The sequence below is a fragment of the Sander vitreus genome, chromosome 7 (genome assembly GCF_031162955.1).
Source record: "Sander vitreus isolate 19-12246 chromosome 7, sanVit1, whole genome shotgun sequence".
Taxonomy (NCBI): domain Eukaryota; kingdom Metazoa; phylum Chordata; class Actinopteri; order Perciformes; family Percidae; genus Sander; species Sander vitreus.
In genome coordinates this window covers 16,271,407-16,291,320 of record NC_135861.1, presented here as the reverse complement: position 1 = coordinate 16,291,320, position 19,914 = coordinate 16,271,407, and the positions used below count along the sequence as shown (strand labels likewise).

General features: G+C 43.4%; 1 protein-coding gene across 8 annotated transcripts in view; it reads right to left on the bottom strand.

The window, feature by feature from the left end:
• huwe1 (HECT, UBA and WWE domain containing E3 ubiquitin protein ligase 1) overlaps nt 1–19,914 on the bottom strand; it is a 48,815-nt gene that overhangs the window by 19,444 nt on the left and 9,457 nt on the right. For 4 of the 8 annotated variants that reach the window (XM_078254962.1, XM_078254959.1, XM_078254964.1 and 1 more), the window contains 36 exons: nt 14,200–14,406; nt 13,926–14,078; nt 13,770–13,832; nt 13,525–13,602; nt 13,376–13,423; nt 13,130–13,298; nt 12,947–13,047; nt 12,563–12,713; nt 12,329–12,456; nt 12,096–12,236; nt 11,858–11,963; nt 11,587–11,694; nt 11,400–11,501; nt 11,149–11,229; nt 10,820–10,926; nt 10,128–10,305; nt 9,949–10,040; nt 9,644–9,864; nt 9,452–9,509; nt 9,148–9,324; nt 8,716–8,961; nt 8,133–8,266; nt 7,934–8,046; nt 7,661–7,843; nt 7,304–7,520; nt 7,092–7,214; nt 6,738–6,975; nt 6,081–6,428; nt 3,048–3,170; nt 2,852–2,947; nt 2,448–2,717; nt 1,927–2,079; nt 1,675–1,802; nt 1,462–1,543; nt 779–955; nt 93–644 (listed from right to left, as the gene is read on the bottom strand). In XM_078254962.1, coding sequence (XP_078111088.1) covers nt 93–644; nt 779–955; nt 1,462–1,543; nt 1,675–1,802; nt 1,927–2,079; nt 2,448–2,717; nt 2,852–2,947; nt 3,048–3,170; nt 6,081–6,428; nt 6,738–6,975; nt 7,092–7,214; nt 7,304–7,520; nt 7,661–7,843; nt 7,934–8,046; nt 8,133–8,266; nt 8,716–8,961; nt 9,148–9,324; nt 9,452–9,509; nt 9,644–9,864; nt 9,949–10,040; nt 10,128–10,305; nt 10,820–10,926; nt 11,149–11,229; nt 11,400–11,501; nt 11,587–11,694; nt 11,858–11,963; nt 12,096–12,236; nt 12,329–12,456; nt 12,563–12,713; nt 12,947–13,047; nt 13,130–13,298; nt 13,376–13,423; nt 13,525–13,602; nt 13,770–13,832; nt 13,926–14,078; nt 14,200–14,406 — 5,652 coding nt within the window. The remainder of the gene's footprint in view (nt 1–92; nt 645–778; nt 956–1,461; nt 1,544–1,674; nt 1,803–1,926; nt 2,080–2,447; nt 2,718–2,851; nt 2,948–3,047; nt 3,171–6,080; nt 6,429–6,737; nt 6,976–7,091; nt 7,215–7,303; nt 7,521–7,660; nt 7,844–7,933; nt 8,047–8,132; nt 8,267–8,715; nt 8,962–9,147; nt 9,325–9,451; nt 9,510–9,643; nt 9,865–9,948; nt 10,041–10,127; nt 10,306–10,819; nt 10,927–11,148; nt 11,230–11,399; nt 11,502–11,586; nt 11,695–11,857; nt 11,964–12,095; nt 12,237–12,328; nt 12,457–12,562; nt 12,714–12,946; nt 13,048–13,129; nt 13,299–13,375; nt 13,424–13,524; nt 13,603–13,769; nt 13,833–13,925; nt 14,079–14,199; nt 14,407–19,914) is intronic. The other 4 variants (XM_078254965.1, XM_078254963.1, XM_078254966.1 and 1 more) reach the window with 3 other exon arrangements.

The window sequence follows — 19,914 nt, the reverse complement described above, 5'->3', positions numbered from 1 at the left end:
TCTGAAAATGCAACGGTGATGCAACACAATTAGCAGATAGTATCTTCATATACTGCAAGATCCATTTAAAAAGTATGAGAATAGACTCAAACCTTCTCCATTGTGTGCCGCAGCGTGGCCGGATCTTCTATGATGTGTCTAAACAGCAGAGTGACGAGCGGGGTGAAGCCATTAAAGCCAGAGCTCTGCGTTAGCCCCAGAATCATCCGTGTGCTCTTCAGCTCAGCAAACATCATGGCATAGTGGTGATTGCGTGTAAGACGCAAACATAGACGCAATGTGGCGTGGAGAGTGTCTGGGTCCACAGGAACACTTATCATACTGACACAGGCACGAATAAGAACGGTGGTCATGTCCTCAGTCAGGCCTTGTACAACTATATCAGCACTCTGAGAGTTGTCAGACTCCAGGGAAGATGAGGGGCCAGATGTGGTCTCCTTAAGCTGGCTGGAATCCTCCTTAGGAACACTCATCTCCACTGCTGCTCCTGAGTCCAGGTCAGTCTGTGTTTCCTCCGCTTTGCTCCTGTCTCCCTCTTCTCTCTCTGAGTCAGTAATGCTACCAGCCTTGGCAGGCTTGGGCATGCGAGGCACTCTTTGGACAGTCAACATCACTGGCCTCCTGTTACCAGTCTCTTCATTTACCTGCATGATAGAAAGGTGTTAATTAAACAAAAAGGAAAACAAACTCTACTAACACAACCAAACATAAAATCAAAGAATCAATGGATTGTAGTTTGGGATTATTCTTTGGCAGTGGAGAAAGTGTTTATGTATACCTGCACCATGGTGTTAAACTGCACAGTGTATCTCCGGCGACCAGCTGTGAAGCGGACACTGCTCTCCCCCGCCCTCCATGCTGAGTCAATGGTACTGTTGTTTGATGCACTGTAACTGCACCAACGGCCTGAGCGGTCATCAAACCATCGCCAGTTATTCCCATTGGGTTGCAGATACTAAAGGAGGACAGAGAGGGAACTTAATAATAATTAAAAAAAACAAAAATGCACAAAAAACCACTAACACATTACAATGTAATGCACAGTTTATTCAATGACTTTTGACACAAATGCAACTAAAATGTATTATAAAGTGGGCAAGGTTATAGTTTTGAAAGCCATGTTGTATAGGATTGCATTTATTACCATGTTTTGCTCACCTCTTCTATACTCAGTACGCAAATGTACATGTTTCTGTTTAAATACAGCTCATTCAAGTCTTAAAGAAAGCAAAGAGCAATGAGCATGCAGTCAAGAGGCCTATCGCAGGACGATGCAATGAACTACTACATCTGTAGATAAGTAGAAGTATTTACTTGCTTCCACCTTTTACTCTTTCCATTCATGTAGTCATAGCGCATGGTTGTCTATACCTGTGCTTGGAACTTTGCATACCTATTTCAGTATCTAACTTTACAATTGTAATCTGTACCTGTGGTTTGGTTTATAAGATTGACTTATACCTTGTTCATTTGTTCCCTGCGCTTTGAAGAGACTGCCATCTTCTCATAGAAGTCAATAATCAACAGTACTGGTGTGATCCATCTGCAGAAAAAGGAAGTCATTTAATATGATAAATACCAATTCACAACACAAATTAGGGCTCTCATGGTGAAGAGCTGGTGTAACATTTGCAAGTAAAGATTAGTATAAACACAGGGCTGAGCAAAACCCACTTTGGTGTCTGGATGTCTTTCTGTTCCTTAGCAGCCTGCAGACAGGGCTGCACAACCTCAAGCAGCTTAATCAACAAATCAAGAATCCCACTGTTCTCCACAACTCTGGCACCCAACAACTTCAGTTCCTTCAGAAACAGAAACCAACAAATTATTGTTTGGGATGTGTAGATTAACAATGACAAAAAAATATTTACTGTGTGAACATTTTAAAGGCTACAACTTTCATCAATGCGTTTCCGTTACCGTTACCTCAAAGAGCAACGTGAGCAGCAGAATTCGTGTTGCCAGCTTGGAGGCTTGGGGCAGTGTAGCCATCTGTCTGGTCCACTCAGACACAGTCTTTGTGTCACTGGTAGTCAGGGGCTCAGCTGCCTTAATGAGCACGTCTGCTGCCTCCCACACCTACACACAACACAAACACAATCAGGCTGGTAAATGAATGTTGTGCTTCTGTAACCAAGACTTCTAAAGACTTTTAAAGATGTTACCACGGTCCCTGGTAATGAATGATAACACAAATATACATAATGGCTTACAACGCTGCATCTGCATTCAAGACATGTTACTCGCTGAAAGCATTTACTCTAAAATGTCTAACAATCAATTACAAAGACAGACACAAAGACAAATTGTATTCAACTGAATGCAAAGCTGCATCTCTCAATTTAATATTAAGCAAAAAATATGATAGCCTTAATTGCAGAGATCATCAATACAACAGGAAATTGGAAGCATAAAACAGCAATGTAAACATCCATTTATTCACTGACCTGGTGGACAACCTGGCCGAGGATGAGCTCTCTGTACTCGGGGCCACTCCTCTTAATGGCAGTCATCAGCAGGTCACAGAGTCGGTAGACTGTGTCAGGCAGCTCATCCAGAAGATGGAAGCAGCCAGGCAGCATGGAGTCAGTGAAGGTATGCAGCTCCTTGGGGTCCAGTGGCTCGGCCTCCATGAAGCGCTCCAAGCAGCGGGCCTCCTCCTCTTCTGCCCGCTCCCTGGCTCTCCTGTCCTCTTCCTCACGTCGACGTGCTGCTTCCTAAAGCAGGCACAGAAATAATCTTAACAGCTGCTCAGCTAATCAGTAAGTTATTCATTCATTCATGAGGTTTCATTTAGCAACAGATAGTTTAGAGCGAAATCTTTTTTTCCATGCGATTGAGGGTGACACACCTCAGGAGAGTCAGAGCGCTGCTCCATGCTGACCTCTTGTCCAAGTGACATGGCAATGGCCCTCATCACCTGGTCCTCTTCGGACATCGTCAGGTCCTAGTTGGAACAAGGGGAACAATGTCAGCAGCCTGAATTTGACTTATGAAAGTTACAAAAAAATGAAAGTATGTGTGCGTTTCTGTCTATGTAGACTTACTCTTACTGCTCCACCAAGAAGTGGTGGAGGGTGAGTAAGTAGGTACTCTGTGGCCTGCTCCATGGTGCTGGTGTTCAGTAGGGCCTCCATGGCATGCTCTCTTGAGAAACCCATATCCATCAACTAAAGCACCACACAAAAAGAAGCATTTTTACAGTTAACAGAGATGGTGTCATGAGCGAAGGGCAAATATAAAGAAGGGGGGATTATGAGGCTCTGAGGACTAAAAAATGTAAAGTCAAAGACACTTGGTATTAGGGGTGGCACGGTACATGTATTCGTATTGAACCAAAACGGTACGGGCGTCTTGGTACGGTACATGAATTTACACGGAGAATACACGGTATAAAAATACATAAAACTGTGTCAGCGTTGTTCAGCAGTTGTTGGATATGTGAGTGGAAATACATCTAACATGCTAACGCATATCCGACGTCATTACCCAGATGTGCCACTGGAATGAGACACAAAAAAAAAACTGTCCAACTTATCCTCCCTACAGTGCTTAACCAGCCTTTAGATACAAATAGGGCCAAAAAAATCATTTTTAATATAATTTTTTTACATGTCATCTTCAATGCGCCCATATTCACTCGTAGAGGAACCTGGCTTCTGGTACTCTATGTACTCGAACCTCGTTACAACATGCCATCCCATCCACACATGAGGCAAACTGTGTCCCTTCCATATACAACCAAACACGGACGTTGATGGAGCACGAGTTGTCAGCTGTACCCTCCGTTTCACTAACGACCCTACGGAAAGCTATCTCACGGTGACTGCTCATTTTATTGACTGAGTGGGGAAATGGAAAGCGTCAGTTCTACAGACGCGGTCCCTGTATGAGCAGCACACAGGCATTCACCTAGCTGAGAAGCTAGGTGTCCGTTTAGATAGCGTTTAGATAGTGCCAATATCAGCGTTTTTCCTGCACAGAGAATGTTCTGGCACCCCCCAAAGAGGCTTTAGCCAGCGTCAAAGGAAAATCACGTGCCCCAAAATGTCTGATTTTCAGCAGCCAGCCTCCCTCTCATCCACAGCTACTAAATTCACATGCGGCTGGCGCTGATTTGGCTGGAGCTGAACGCTCCGCTGTGAAGCTAGTGCTAAGGGGATCTCCGTTTGCAGTCAGGCTGTACCTCTCTCTGCTGCCCTGGTGACCGGTGGCGCAGCGAGAAGCCGCTGCCGATGGGTGCAGAGCTCTCAGCCTTACACCGGAGCATCGAATGCTGTCTGTTCAGTTTGGTCAATCAGTATTAAATTGAGACAGTTTCATAACTTGTGAAAATGTCCCGTAGTGGCGCTCCGCGTTTTGGTACAGTTGGTTTTAACACCTGATGCGAACTGTACGGTAGTACGCATGAAAACCACATGTGCTCGCTTCATCGGCATTGCCCTGACTCCCTGAACAAGTTGCAGAGGCGGCGTTGTCCTGCTCCGTCTCTCTGCTGAGCCCCATTCATGTAACAGCGGCAGTTAAACTGTATTCCAAACTATGATGGTTACATTTGCAATTAATCCACGGTTCACATGCACGCCGAACCGTAGGGGCGGTCCCTTAAACTTCACTAATAATTTAATGATCAATAGAATGTTTTTTAAAATAGAAAACATTACACTTTATAACATTTTGTATTCATAACGATTGTATTGTACAAATTAGCTACAACAGTAAATAGCAACGGTCGAGGTACGGTAGGTACGATTTTAAGGTCACGGTTCAATTCGATTTTCAATTTTTACATTTCTTTTTTTTAAAGCACAGGTTGCTATGCCATTTTTAAACTAGACTTTTATGCAATATAATATCTGACCTTTGTTCGCAATGTACCACATTGTCTATACTCAATCACATCTCCATGATCTGCGTAACGACAGTACAGTGGAACGTTTGCCAGAGCAACAGTAATAACCTAATATACCAGCATTACTGAGATTAAACTACATTCTCGGTTATATTTGCACTGAATAACGCATTAAATAAACAGAAACATAACTCTTGCAGCGCACATGAACAGATGCGCATTATTAGCTCACACATAAAATAGCACCGACTGTTCATGTTAACATCGTCCCATACCCACAGGACATCAGACTTACTTATTGATGCACGCACACAGTGTTCACAAACTTAGTCCAATGAGGGGAGAACGGAAAGTGTGATAGCGTTCCACGTTAATGCCTTCTCTCTCTCGCTCGAGACCGCGCACAGCATAGAGTTTAGATTCTCTGCCCAAGCCGTTATTTTCCGCCACTATCCTCGGGCCGGGCCCGGGCCCTTGATCAAGCATTTGTGTTTTTTTTAATCATTACTTTATTAGCCTAATTGGGTGGGGAGAAAGCTATGCCATAATCAGAAATATTATCTATATAGGCTATATTTAGGCCAAAGTAACAAATGTGTCCAAAAAGTTGCACAAGTTGGACTACAGTTACAAAATGCAACACGTGTCATGCGCGGAGTCTCCTCCTCTCGCACACATCACACCGGGGCTGCTGGGCTGTATGGTGTAGCTTAAGTGCAACATACGAGAGAGAGAGAGAGAGAGAGAGAGAGAGAGAGAGAGAGAGAGAGAGAGAGAGAGAGAGAGAGAGAGAGAGAGAGAGAGAGAGAGAGAGAGAGAGAGAGAGAGAGAGAGAGAGAGAGAGAGAGAGAGAGAGAGAGAGAGAGAGAGAGAGAGAGGTATCACTACAGCCAATCCAGTCTGCTCAAAGCGATGGTCTTTTGCAGCACAGTGCAAAGCCCGACGCAAGTGTCTTTGCTAGTTTAAAACCGACGCAGTTGTCAATTTCCTGTCCAGCGCCCGCGACTAGGATTAGTGTGTCTGACAGGGTGGGGGGCGTGGCTTCACGATGGTGGCTTGCCATCACGATGGATGATGATATAGTCAATGATATCGTCAACCCTAGTGTGTCTCCCCCCAAAGGCTGATTCTGGAGCCAGGGAAAACCCTGAATATACAATTATGTAGTTAACTTGTGTTGGCAAAACCTCCTACAGTAGCCCAAGTGTCAGACAGCTTTCCCACATACCTGTGTAAGCTGGGCCTGGTTAACCTGGGGGTCACGGCGGGGGGTAGAATTGGTTGAATCCTCAGCTGATCCTCCTGCTGGTCCTGCAGGTGGTGTTCCAGTCGCTGCAGGTGCCTCCCCACTTGTTGTAGATGCTCCAGGGGCCCCGGTAGGTGCCAAAGAAACAGTGGAGGCCGCCTCGTCATCTGGGCGCACCGTCCCCTCTCTCTCCTTGGCCAGGCGCTCCTGAATGACAGGCTCCCCTCTCAGGATGTGGCAGAGGATGGCCAGCATGGATTCAGCCATCCTGCCTCCATACACCTTCAGCGGCTTCCTGTTCCACAGACTGCGGATGCAGCTGAATGCAGCCTTGATGAAGGAGACACAGTGTTACAATAATAAAAGCACCAACAATTCGCTCTCTCTCTCTCATCCTTTATGGAGAGGTCTTGGAACTTTGTTGCATCGCAGTTTGTTGTTCTTTTCTCAACATGGTATTAAAATGCAACAACCTGTTTTCTTTATTTCTCTTTTTAAAGAGAGCAGGGAGAAATTATATGGTTTCCATCTTTTCTCATTTCCTAGCAACTATGTTTTCACAAGTTTACCCAATTAAATGCCACACATTACGAAGGAAGCAATAGACTCATTGGAATTCTATAGCTGGTGGATACTGACCTTCTGGGTGACAATGAGGAACCGAAGGGCGCTGAACTGGGGCATGGTGGGTGTGACCCCAGGCATTTTAGCTGGCAGGGAATGGGGTGAATCCAACACAGTGCTGGGGTTCACCATTTTCTCCACCAGCATTAACCAGGCATCGAGGAACTCCCCTGTCCCATCTGGTAGGTCAGTATGCTCCAGACCCTCAGACACAGGCACCTTCCCACCCATTGACAGGGCCCAGTTAAACGTCCTGCACAAAAGCAATACAAACAATACAAATCCTGTTTAACATAGAAATTAAAATACGGATATTTGCAAGCATATTTTGAAGACACAATACTGTTCTCGTCATATGCATGGACTTACTCAAATAAGGCATCATGACCCCCAGAGCAGAAGAACTTTTGCAGCATGAGATGGTAGGGGTACTTCCTCTCATCAAACAGCATGGGGGATGTGAAGCCCACTGAGCAGATGAAGAAAGTCAGCCTGCCAGAAAAAAAGAAAACACTCCATATCACCTCTTTGTGCAAAGCACATAACGATAGACAACGGTAGCTGGGGTAGTCTGCTCTTACCTGAAACGAGGGGTGGGTGTGTATGGTGGGGGCTGCCAACTCAGACCCTTGGTGAGGAGCTTCGTCAGGGCAGAGGCAGTGGCCCGGGCAGCAGGCGTGGGGGTCGTGCCTGTGCTTGTAGCATGGTGGGAGCGGCGTTGGCGCACTGGGGAGCCCACACACAGCTTTACCAGCAGGCCAAAGAGCTCAGCCAGAGCCCTACCCAATCGAGATGAAGCTGTAAAGACACAAGGTTAGTGAGATACAATAAACTCCTGGGGATTTAAGGCAATTTATTTTTATTTTTTTTAAAGATTCTGTTAAAAATATTAACAGAAATAAAAAAAATAAAAACTTGTGTCATACAAATTATCTCACCAGAGAGTAGCGGTTTAATCTGTTTTATGCGGGTGGCCATAGCTGGGGTAAGTTTGGACTTGGCCTTAGGGTCCGTTGCAGTGGGTTCGTCCGTCTCCATAGGAGCCAAGGTGTCCCCATCTAGTCCCATGCCTTCCAACAGTCCACCAGCGGATGAATCCACAGACACTGCCTCAGACTCTACTAGATAAAAGGTAAAGGAGATTTAAGTTGTTGGAGGGCATTCCATGAACATGGTGGTTTTCAGTGAACACATTTAAATGGTTAAATTACCAGTTTTCCTGGAGCCAGAGGCTGTGGTTGCTGCAGTGTTGCCAGATGGCTTCTCTTCTTTGGGCACCAGTTTCTGCATGTCAGCCTGGCCAAACTCACATCCTGGAGGCAGACTGTTGGGCACAGTCAAGAAGTGTTACAGAGTTACAGCTAATCATAAAACAGTTTAAAGAAAAGGGGTAAAGGATAAGAGATTCACCTGTTAGGTGTGCAAAGGGACAGCAGCACAGTGCTCTCCCATACCAGAGAGCAGTAGAGCTGACTGAGCTTGTTGAGAACACTCAAGCCCAGCTGGGAGCCCCACTGGTTGACTGAGATAGCTCTGATCTCACTCTGTTTAGAAAGAGAACAGAAACATTCAGAGCTGTTGAACCTTCTGAAATGGTCGCACATTTGAAGAACCCCCTCCACAGCTTGAAAAATAAATACAATTCTTGGTAATCATCTGCCCTTAACTTGTTGCTTGTTTGCAAATTCAGCATAACTGCACACATCACAACCGAGGATTGTGAGGAGTAAATTTGATTCTATAGTCAAAACTAGCAGTGAAGGGGATTCTGTAAAATACAGTGTGAATAAAATTGATTCACCATTCTGCTCGTTTTATTGTTTACAATACTGATATACAGTACTATGGTTGTAATTATATATTTTAAGCACTGATCAACAAAAAAATAAAAGATAACAATTTTCTACAAATGTATCTAAATAATAATAATTAAAAAAAAAAGGTACAACAGGGTAACGTTAAGTTCGTTAAGAAAAAATACATCCGTATTTACCTGTCCTACTCTGCAAGTATGGACAAACATGAGGATGTAGGCATGCGCTGCAGTAAGAGCATGTAGTAGTGGTGTGGCACGGGCTGACAACGTGGCGTCGGTGACATGGCCCGCGTTGGCCAGTTCCCTGAGAAGTACAGACCCACCAGGCACCTCAATTGGTCGATGAAGTGGCTCCAGAGATGTCAGGATGCTGTCCAGTTGGCATAGGCCCTCCTGGAGAACCTTAGGCTCATGAGAGAGAGTCTAAGGGGGAGAATTTAGGGGAAAAACACTTCAGTTTTAATTCAGCAAACTGATGTTTCTTTTACCTCTAAATTAAAATAAGTCGTTTGGCTTAATCTGGCGCATCGCATTCATTTGAATGTGCACCATTCCTGATAAATTCAATAAGGAAAATTATCACAACAGTAATCTTTCTTTTGCGCTCACCAATATGGACTTGCAGACACCAGCCACAGCCTGGCAGGCAGCAGAGGTGGGGAAGTCTATGGGCAAGTTGGGCAGGCCCAGAATAGAAACCAGAGGTAGCAGCCCCTTCTGGTTGACAAACTCCTGACAGTGGTCGTCTGTGGTGTTGTTGCTTAGAATGGATTCCACAAACTTCATCTAGAAAACATGTGCATCGCAAATTAGTGACTGAACGGAGAAATTAAGTGAGCTCTGCTTTATAGCTTGGAATATTTCACAACATGCCCAAGACAAAACTTAAACTGTCACAAGAATCCACACTCACCACATTTAGAATATAATCCATTAGAGGAATGGGTATCCGCTCCTCAGTGCCCACCACCCTGCAAGAATCCAAACATCATGAAAATGACTACCAACTAAAATATTTGACATTAAGTCAATTGACTTGAAAAAAAATCTAAGTCTGTAAAGAGTTGTTGTTCTATTCTATTGTGTTATGAACTCAGCGTCATACAGTTCAAGTGGCACTGACTGTCTGTTGCTCTCTGGTTCCCCCTGCTGCTGGCTGAACGTGTGGAGGGCCTCCTCTTCCTCTTCATCCTCACTTGAAGCTTCTTCAGCAGCGTGGCTGGAGCGTGCTGGTGGCACCGCCACAGTGCCATCTGCTTTCTGGATAGACGGTTTCTGGCAGATGTACTCAGGGGCTCGACCTAGGTTGCAGATCTCCTCCAGTAACTGTAACACCAATTAAGCTTTAATTATCCTGCAAAACCATGTAGCGACACTAGAAAGATTGCTTGTAAATAAAAGGTAAACTACCTTAATAATGGCAGTAGTAGCATCAGTCTTCAAAGTGGGTTGGTGCCTCATGAGCTCATCCACAGCACTGCCCAAGTTGGATGCAGTGTCACCTGAAGCCAAAAACAGAACATGTCATCCACTCAAGCAGTTTCCACAGGCAAAGATCTGAATAACAGAGCACATACAGCCCAACTCACCCAATGGGTCCGAGCTGCGTCGCCGTCGCATGGCAGGCAGGTAGTCAGGGGACAAAAGCACTTTGAAGAGGCGCTCAAATGGCTGGCACTGAACAAAAGAGTGCAGGCCTCTTGCATTCAGGCACAGGGCACTGAACACATTGGGGAGAGAACCCAACACCTCACGGGTAGCAGGAACCTGAAAAAGAGAAACAATGAAGAACAAGCAATGAAAGTTTAAAAAACACAGATGTTACAGGGTGAAAGTGACAAAGAGCTTTTCCTCATAAAAGACCCAACATCAACCTGTGCCTTTTAACAGCCCTAGTTCGCATTGGGGACCCTTTTATACAAAACTCAATCAACATGCCATAACCTGACCTGGGTCAGCCTATGGACCAGCCAAATCGGAGGTCGTCGTACCAGACTGTTTTTTTCTGATGCATGTTCTACTAATGAATACATCCACAGGTCTGAACCTCTTGACCTATTGACACAGGGCAACCCCTTTACACTGACCAATTTCCAAAGTGAATGAAGAGTTGAGAGCAAGGGTAATCTGAAAGACTTAAGTAACAATTTAACAATTTCAGATGTTAAATTTAGTGCTGTGCTGAGAGTACTGAGACAATAAGATTGACAATAGTGAATTATTGTTAACTACAAGAAAAAGGAGGAGACAGACAAAAAAAATGGCAGTGCTGGAAACTCACATCTTTGATAAGAAGGGCATGCAGCATGACATCAGTAAGACCATTATCCTGCAGGGAGGAGAGCAGGGATGGCTCCTGGAACACAAACACCGTCACAACCTCCGTTGCTACAAACCCGAAAGACAGAGACAAGAGCAAGGGCGGAAAAAGAAAAAAGATCAAAATCCAAAACAATGACAACAAATTTTACAATAACCAAACCGTACAATTTCATTACATTCAATTCACTTCTGCAGTTTATACAGTTTTATATGACAAATTTTGCATCTCCGAAGTGACAGAACTTTGCGTACTTGAGGGGCTTTACTAAAGTGCTACTGTGAACTCACCTAAGAGGAACAGTGAAGGGCCATAATACTCTGCATTACTGATGATGTGCTTGAGTGAGGTAGGCAATGACCCATCCATTACTTGTAAGAAAAAGAGGGCGCACATACACATATTAACAACAAACATTTGCATTATAAAATGTATAGAGGCATATAAAGGCAACACTTAATGAACCTGTTCAACATGTATAAACAAGATTAGTACAAGACTCTTGATCTCTAATTTATAGAAGAGGATGCCAATGACTCACCGTGGCGAATACCATCAGAAAAGGCAGGGTCCTGGATGGCTTTCTTCAAGAAGTTTAGCATTGACTTTAACAGAGCTGCCCTCTGGGGGATACACTGCATACCTAAAGAGACGAGTGTCAAAGTGACGATAAAGTACAATTGGGGCAAGTGTTTGATTTTTTGTTTTTGTGCGTTTGCGGTGTGTACCTGCACGAGGAGTGTTAGCAGCATTGCTCTGTGCTCGTTGGTCCGCTTCTGGTCTGGAACCAGAAGATGTGGACGGTCCAGGGCTGCTTTCCATGGCAACTTCTGACACTGTGAGAATACATAATGTTGGCAAATCAAGGCAACAATCGGGGGTTTCTTTACAACTTGGCGACATTGACCAATAGCCTAGAGCTTAAATTATAGCCTTGACTTACAGATATTATTTTCTGAAGGTGAGAACATTCCCTAGGTCTTAGGAATAGTGACTTACTCTCCATGTCTGTGTCCATGTCCTCAGACTCAACAGCTGTGCTAGGCCTCTGGATCTTTGGCTTGATGACAAAAGGGCACTCTTTCCTGGACAGGTCCACCTCATGCTACATATAAAAAAGTGATTGAGCGTGATAGAGAGAAGAATAAGTGAGTCCAGAAGTTTGGCAGAAGTTTCAGTGACTCTGTTGCTAAAAGCTGCTGTGTCATGAATGAGAAATTCAAAGTGCATAACCAACCTCTAGCCTGCAAATGAAAATGGTAAGGCCGCTGTGGGACTGAAAGGCAGCCATGTCAAGGTTGGTGATGAGGTCCACGACCCGCACTGCTCGCGTCACAAAGGTGATCTGGTCCTGCTCATCACCCAGGAACTTGATAACCTATAAAGTAAGATAATAAAAGGGAAGACACAATTTAAGAGAAAAGAAAATCTACAAGTGATAATGACATTAGGTGTAGGATCAGTATATACCTTCAGGAGGGCTTCCATCATGCCACAGGATACAAGGGCTTCCCCTCCAGCATCATAGCTAGCCAAGTGGTAGAGAAATGAAAAGAGTGCAGTGGCAAACTGGTGCGGGTAGGGTTCCATCAGGGGATCTTGGAAATAGAAATTAAAAGTTAAACAGTCTTGCATTTTAGATGTCCCATAAACTTGTGCATCACACACTAAACTTTAGACAAAACGTTTTGGCTGCATTCTCACCAATCATTGCTTGTATACAGTTGCGCACTAACACAGGCAAGAAGCCATGGTAGGAGGCAGTGCCGGTGCAGTCGATGATGTTGGAAAGCTTGGGCGTCCGCTCCAGATGGACAATCGAAGTTAAAGTGCGCAAAGATGCTGCCTTGATATCCTGAAGAACAAAATCAAAGTCAGTATTTTAGAAAACAAAAAAAAAGAAAAGGGACTTGATGATACTTCTACATTGACACTGGAGAATACACACATTAGGATCATCTGAAAGTAAGGTCTGACAAAGCATCAGATATCTGATGTCATTTTACAAATACAGTGCTACTGCTAATGTGGCATAGGAATTTAGTGTAATAACAATGATCAAGCTGAAAAAGCAAATTGTTTTCTTACCACAAGCTGTTTGTCTGTAATCTGTAATACATCCACCAACTCCTCTATCAAGCCATTATACAGAATACTGTTGGCTGACTCTTGGAGTGCATTTGAATACACTGCAAAGAAGACAGAAATCGTCAGAAGTTACAACTAGGAACAAAACCCTCTCTCATTTGTCTTAAGAAGGCTTATACTCACCCAGTATAGAGATAGCATGGAGTCGGGCCTGCACAGCCTGCAACCTCTTCTTGTGATTTGAGAAACCATGGGCCAGTCGAATATGTGTGAACAGCAGGGTCTGCTTGTCTTTAGGGATGTTGTACATCACTGTCAGCGACTCCATGATCTCAGATGGGCTCTCTGAAATCTGAGAGACAGAGCATGTGTAAACTGAAGAACCTGAGGTATTCTTACTCAACTGTAATGAAACAATTCTGACTGTACCTTGTCAAGCTGCTCGATGTGAATATAGTGTAGTGTGTTACTACTTGTCTGGGGAAATAAGAGTACAGAAATGTTGAGTCATAAACACAATATTCCATAAATATATTTCATTTTTATTACATAATGATTGCATGAATAAATGTCTTTACCTTCCTCTCTACTTTGACCTCAGGGCCCAGTTCAGCGTAAAACTCAAAGTGCAGTGTGGTGGCACTGGGCGGGTACTTCTGCTCATGTACCACCGGACGGCAGCATAGTAAGGGAAGACAGTTTATAAATAGTGGTTAATTAATCTTGTTAGACAGCCTTTATTCATAAACATAAAACTAACAGTCCCATAGCTGTAGGTAGTTGATAGAGACAGTTATTAAACATCACTCTGTAAAATTCTTACCGTCATAAGCAGATCCCTGCAGCACTCAGCCAGACCAAAGCCATTCTCCTTTCCTCCCCAGCTCTACAGAAGAGAACAACGACACTAAACAATACAGCTCTTTCTCGAGGGAAAGGTGGAATCAAGTCAATAGGAAAACAATGGCATTCACTAGACCTCAGCCAGGTGTTGCAGACGGGCCAGTAGAGGCGTCCTTTTGTCAGATCCCAGTCTTGTGATGTAGTTGGAGCGCTTACTGAACACATAGAGCAGGTTCAGCACAGACAGGACCACTTGCATGTCACATGACGCTAACAAGGTAGTTAAGTGCTGTAAAAGGGGTGAGAGTGAAAGATAAAAGAGGGTGAGCTGCTTTACTATTCCCTCTCTGACATATACACAGTCCAGAAAAGCAGAGTAGTGTTCCAGGGTGTACTAGGTTCAAGCCTACCTCTATGGAGCTGTAGAGGTGCCTAGAGAAGCTATACTCAATGAGCAGGGCTGTAAAGTTGAGCACTGCCAAAAGCAGGGCTTTGAGCTGTCCGTTGTCAGGACGGTCACACACCAGAAGCCATGACATATTCTCCACTGTCTGGCCTGCATCACACAGAATGCCATCAAAGCGGTCCAGTAGATCCACCCAGTGGTACAGCTCACACTGTTCAAGACAAACAAAATAATCTTCAGTGATCAATAAAGTAAATGTCAAGTATCCATGTTTTTTATTTTCTTAAAAACAAAAGGGCTTTCTGAATTTAAGAAGGATTTTGGGATGGATGAAGTCTGAACCAAACATGACAGATTTCCTACAGTAAACCTGATGTGAAATGCCATGACTCTTCACAACATGGATGATAATAATAATGAGATTTAATTTTTTAGTTGGCTTGCTTTCTGGTTTTGTTTTTTGGCTCAAGTGGTTACAGTCAATAGTTGTTACAGTTGGTACACGTGGCAACAGTGTACAAATAAAACTGTGGAAAACCAGCATCCATGAGATGTTTAAACACTTCCAATCGGTTTATATTTAGGGTTATGAGATTAGCACTGAAAAAGGTTATGAAAATGCAAATTCCTTTTAACGGCACAAATTTCTTTAACGCGCGGTTAACGCACAAACGTTCTGTGATTTTGGTCTGTTAGGGAAATCGGGAAGCTGCAGCAGTAAAGTTGTGTAAAGTGTTGCCAACTTGGCGAATTCAAACACTAAACAGCGGCGATGTCTCCCCCTCTGTTCTCTGTCAGTAGGGGTGGGAGGTGCTGCGGAGAAGAGACGAGACACGGAACAGGAGCGGGTCTTAATACATCCACGAACGGGAGTGGATTGCTAGCAGAAACAAAGCTCCTTGAGCAGAAATGGATAAATTAAAAGGGTCATTTTAAATAGCAAGTTGAGTTTCAAAGCCCTTCCAGATGGTTCTCTCTACAAGACTAAAGTTATTTGCATGTACTATCAATGTGACCTGAGTTACCAATGAAGTAGTTGAGTCTCAAATACCATCTCAGGATTTTTCCTGCATAGGGAAAGCTTTGGCGCCCCTCAAAGAGGTTTTAAGCCAGCTGCAAAAGAAAATCACGAGCGCCAAAACGTCAGATTTTCAGCAGCCAGCTTCCCTCTCATCCACAGCCACTAAACACATGCGGCTGGCACTAATTTAACTAAATCTGAACACTACGCTGTGAGGCTAGTGCTAATGGGATCTCCGTTTGCACAGTGAAGCTGTACTGGACTCTGCCGGTGACCATGCCGCCTTGGGGACCGGCAGTCGGGCTGCGCTGCCGTCTATCAGTATTAAATTGAGACAGTTTCATAACCTGTGAAAACGTCTCGTAGTCACGTTAAATAGAAGTCCAATTCCGTGTTTTGGCACAGTTGGTTTTAAGACCTCATGCGAGCCGTACGGTAGTATGCATGAAAACCACATGCGCTCACTTCATCGGCATTGCCCCGACTCCCTGAACAAGCTGCAGAGGTGGTGTCGTCCTGCTCCGTCTCTCTGCTGAGCCCCGTTCACGTAGCAGTGTCCATTACACTACTAGGCCTAATGTAGGCTATATTTAACATCACTGACAATTTATGGCTTCATAGAATGCAATTCAAAATAGAAAACATTACACTTCATAACATTTTGTATTCATAACACTATTGTATTGTTGTACAAATTAGCTTCAACAGTAATAGTTACCTTATGAAACTCACTCCTAAATTAAAAAACTAATCAAATGAACTGGACTTTGCGGTCCAGTGTAGTCGGATGCAAAAGCCCCCTTTACTGCATTATATTCCATTATATTTTTAATTGTTACCTGCCCCCAGAATTTTATGTTTTCCTTGACATAAATAGACGTTTTCACAATAAATTTGTGCCTGAAAATGTATCAGAATGCAGGAAATGAAGTCATTGATGCTCAAAGTTTCCTGGGGAGGACCCCAGCACCCTCACTTCTAAGGCCCTTTGAGTCAGGAAAAACCCTTTAATTAAAGTATTAAAAACTTGAAAAAAATGTGTGTGATTAATTTGCGATTAATCCCAAGTTAAGGACACCTATGCGATTACAAATTTTTATCGATTGACAGCCCTAAAATATAGTTTATTTTTAGCATTCTGATGCATTTTTCAATGACAATGTTATGACGATGGTAAATGAACTCATAGTAGGGCGAATCATCCCGATAGCAAAGCAGGGGAGGGACGCCTCTGAAAAAACCAGCAATGGAAGTTTGGGAGGTGGAGCCCCACTAAATCACAAATTGCTTTACTATTGTCAGTTCTGCGAACATCCGCCAGAACCTTTTGGACATCAGTGACCAGCACCAGATATCTATTTTGAGTGTCTTTCATTATACGCACAACATCCCAGATGACATAGCAAGACCAGCAGGCTCTTCGTGGATTGTTGTCGGGTCTAGGAGGCGGCGCAGACGGAGGAGGGAGAGGAATAGTGGGGCCGCAGGTACGGTGTTATGCTAAAGCTAGCATAGCACACAAGCCACCTCTACCGAGCCTGTATCTCTCCAAGGCCAGATCCCTGGTGCATAAAACAGACGACTTGGAATTGGAAATCGCTATGTTCGGGACTGCTGTGTTTTGATTATCACTGGAACCTGGCTTCACCCGGGAATACCTGATGCTAGCATGCAGCTAGCAGGCCATACTCTGCTCCGCTGGGACAGGACTGAGGACTGTAAGAGCAGAGCGGCTCTGTATGTACGTGCATGAGAACTGGTGTATTAACGGGACAATTATAAACACTGTTCCCCTGACCTTGAGTACATGTCTCTAAGATGCTGGCCTTTTTTTCTACCGAGAGAGCTAACTAGTGATAGTTAAGGCTGTGTATATTCCACCCTTCGCCAATGTAAACACAGCGCTCTCTCCTGCTGGACACCATATAGTGCAGTCATTTTATGAAGAAAAAAAAAGGTAGACCGAATTGCAACAGAAGCAAACTCAACTGATTTTGTATCCTCAATATGTCCTGAGTAAGGAAAAAAACAACAACCGAAGAATCCCATTAGGGGAAAGTTTAGAAAAAGACCCAAATATAGCCTATTCATACACCTATTCATTCTTTTTCTCACGTGAATAGGGTAAACATTTTAACCTTTAGAAAATTACTGAGTTGATTACTTACATCAAGACAGACAAAAAATGTATTACAAGCGTTTTGAAATTGTTTAACATGGGCAAACTAATGGCATAATCTAATTACGTATGTGATAATTTGCATAAATACCACAACAGATATAAACATTGGGTATAGCCAGGTGAAAATGTCTTGTTGAATCTTGTTGACATATAACAGTAAAAGACTTAATGCTAAGGTCTGAATGGAACCCATTTAGGCTACCCATGAGCATTAATACATAGAGGCAGGAAGAAGTACCTTAAACCAGCCATTCTCTAGTGGTGTGTACGTAATTTGATTGTTTGATCCAGCCACCTTTTTTATTTTACCTACCTTTTGTCTTCTGCATTCTCCTTACCCTTGTCTCCTGTTCTTCCCTCAGACTCATCCCCCAGAAACAGTCCCCACAGACCCAGCCCCAAACCCCATCTCTGCAATAATAATTAATAAAGGCTGGTTTAAAGTACTTCTTCCTGCCTCTATGTATTGATGCTCATGGGTAGCCTAAATGGGTTCCATTCAGACCTTAGCATTAAGTCTTTTACTGTTATGTCAACAAGATTCACCTGGCTATACCCAATGTTTAGATCTGTTGTGGTATTTATGCAAATTAGCACATACATACGATTATACGCCATTTGCCCATGTTAAACAATTTCAAAAAACTTGTAATACATTTTGTTTGTCTTGATGTAAGTAATCAAATCAGATATGATATCTAAAGGTTAAAATTGTTTCCCTATTCATGTAAGAAAAATAATTAATAGGCGTATGAATAGCCTATATTTGGGTCTTTTTTGAAACTCCCTAATGGGATTCTTCGGGGCTTGTTTTCCCTTACTCAGGACATATTGAGGATACAAAATCAGTTGAGTTTGCTTCTGTTGCAATTGAGTTATGTTTACCCCCATTTTGGCTTAAAATGACTGGACTAATAAACGAACAGCAGCGGGCCCACCCCGACGGTGTTCACATAATCGCAGGAGACTTTAATAAGGCCAACGTGAAGACTGTACTCCCGACATTTGATCAACATGTCAAGTAAACTTGCTTGCATTCTATGTTGTATGTCAGCTTTTACCACCACCTGCCTATACTTTGTATGACATTGCACTTTTGTTTTTTTTTGCACTTCTGATTAGACGCAAACTGCATTTCGTTGTCTTTGTACTTTTACTCTGCACAATGACAATAAAGTTGAATCTGATTTACGAAGTTGTTGATTCATCCATTGTTGATAAGACCAGTCCTACAGGGGGGAGGGGATCAGGCCGTGAGTGCAGAGACAGCTCTGCGTGAGTGGTATTCACGACAGTAAAGTTAAATACAATTACTCCACAGCGACTCTAGGGGTAGCTGTTTGACAAAAAAACAGAAACTGCATAGTATGCCTTTAATTTCTTTCACTGTTGAGGGGAGGGGGGGGCAAGGAGAGCATGAAATCTGGAGAAAATGTCAGTCTTCTGGACCCACAGCCTGCTCCGAACCAAGCCTACGGTAATGTCTTCCATTAGTTCACCTGGAAATCTCAGCACGTATGTTAAGTCCTTTTCTCTCTGCCCTTGTTTTTTCACATAGAACCGGGCTGGTTAAAGTTAGTTAACTTAAAGTGACTATATGCAACTTTTTAATGTTTCTGAAGCGTTGTCAGTTTTCATACAATGATCTTAAATGACCTGTAACAGCAAACGAGAACAGTGAAAAGAACGCTATTTTTATAAAGTTTTTAGTAAAGTCTCTGCCCGGGTCCGATTTTTCCCGCAAAGTCACAGAATGATTTTCGGCAGGTAGACGGCGCTACAGTAACACATTCTGATGGGTCACAGATTACTTTTTAACACCGTAAAAGCCTGTGTAATTGTATCCAGCCAGGTAAAAGGTAGCAAGAGATTTCTTTATATAGACCTAATTATATTTTAATGTTATTTTAGAAGTTATATGTTGTAGTTATGGCTGATATTGGGGCAGGACCATCACAGAAAAGAAGGAAACAAAGAACTAAAAGCTAAAAAGGCAAAGTGAAAGACAATGGGCGAAAACGCGAGCCAATTTCGGTTGGGCTTTTAACAGATGCAGACAATTACGGGATTGTAAAGGATTCAAAACCCACCCTGAATTGGCCCTCAGGTGTGCTATACGTCTTTCATTCATAAAATAACTTTAGATTGCACGATGTGGTTGTATGTCAGTAGCCAACATTAAATTACGCCCCCTTCCATTTGGCGCGGACGTTTTATTCCTTTTAGTCCGTGTTGACCTACTCTTTTCTTTCTCCTTGTCCCCCTGTAACGTTACTTGTGTAAAGCGTCTGTGTGTTGTGATATATGACTATGTTATTACTTTAGTTGCTACAACAAACTCTTAATGCTGTGGCTCGTGGCAAGTGACAGTGATAACGTTACCCGCTTTAGCTCACGAGACATCCAAAGTAGGCAAAGTTATCGTATGCAACACTTGAAATGCAACGATGCATCTGTAACTTATTCTTTCATTGTAACTGAATGATTTTCTGTCCTCTGACCTCCTGGTAAAGCTA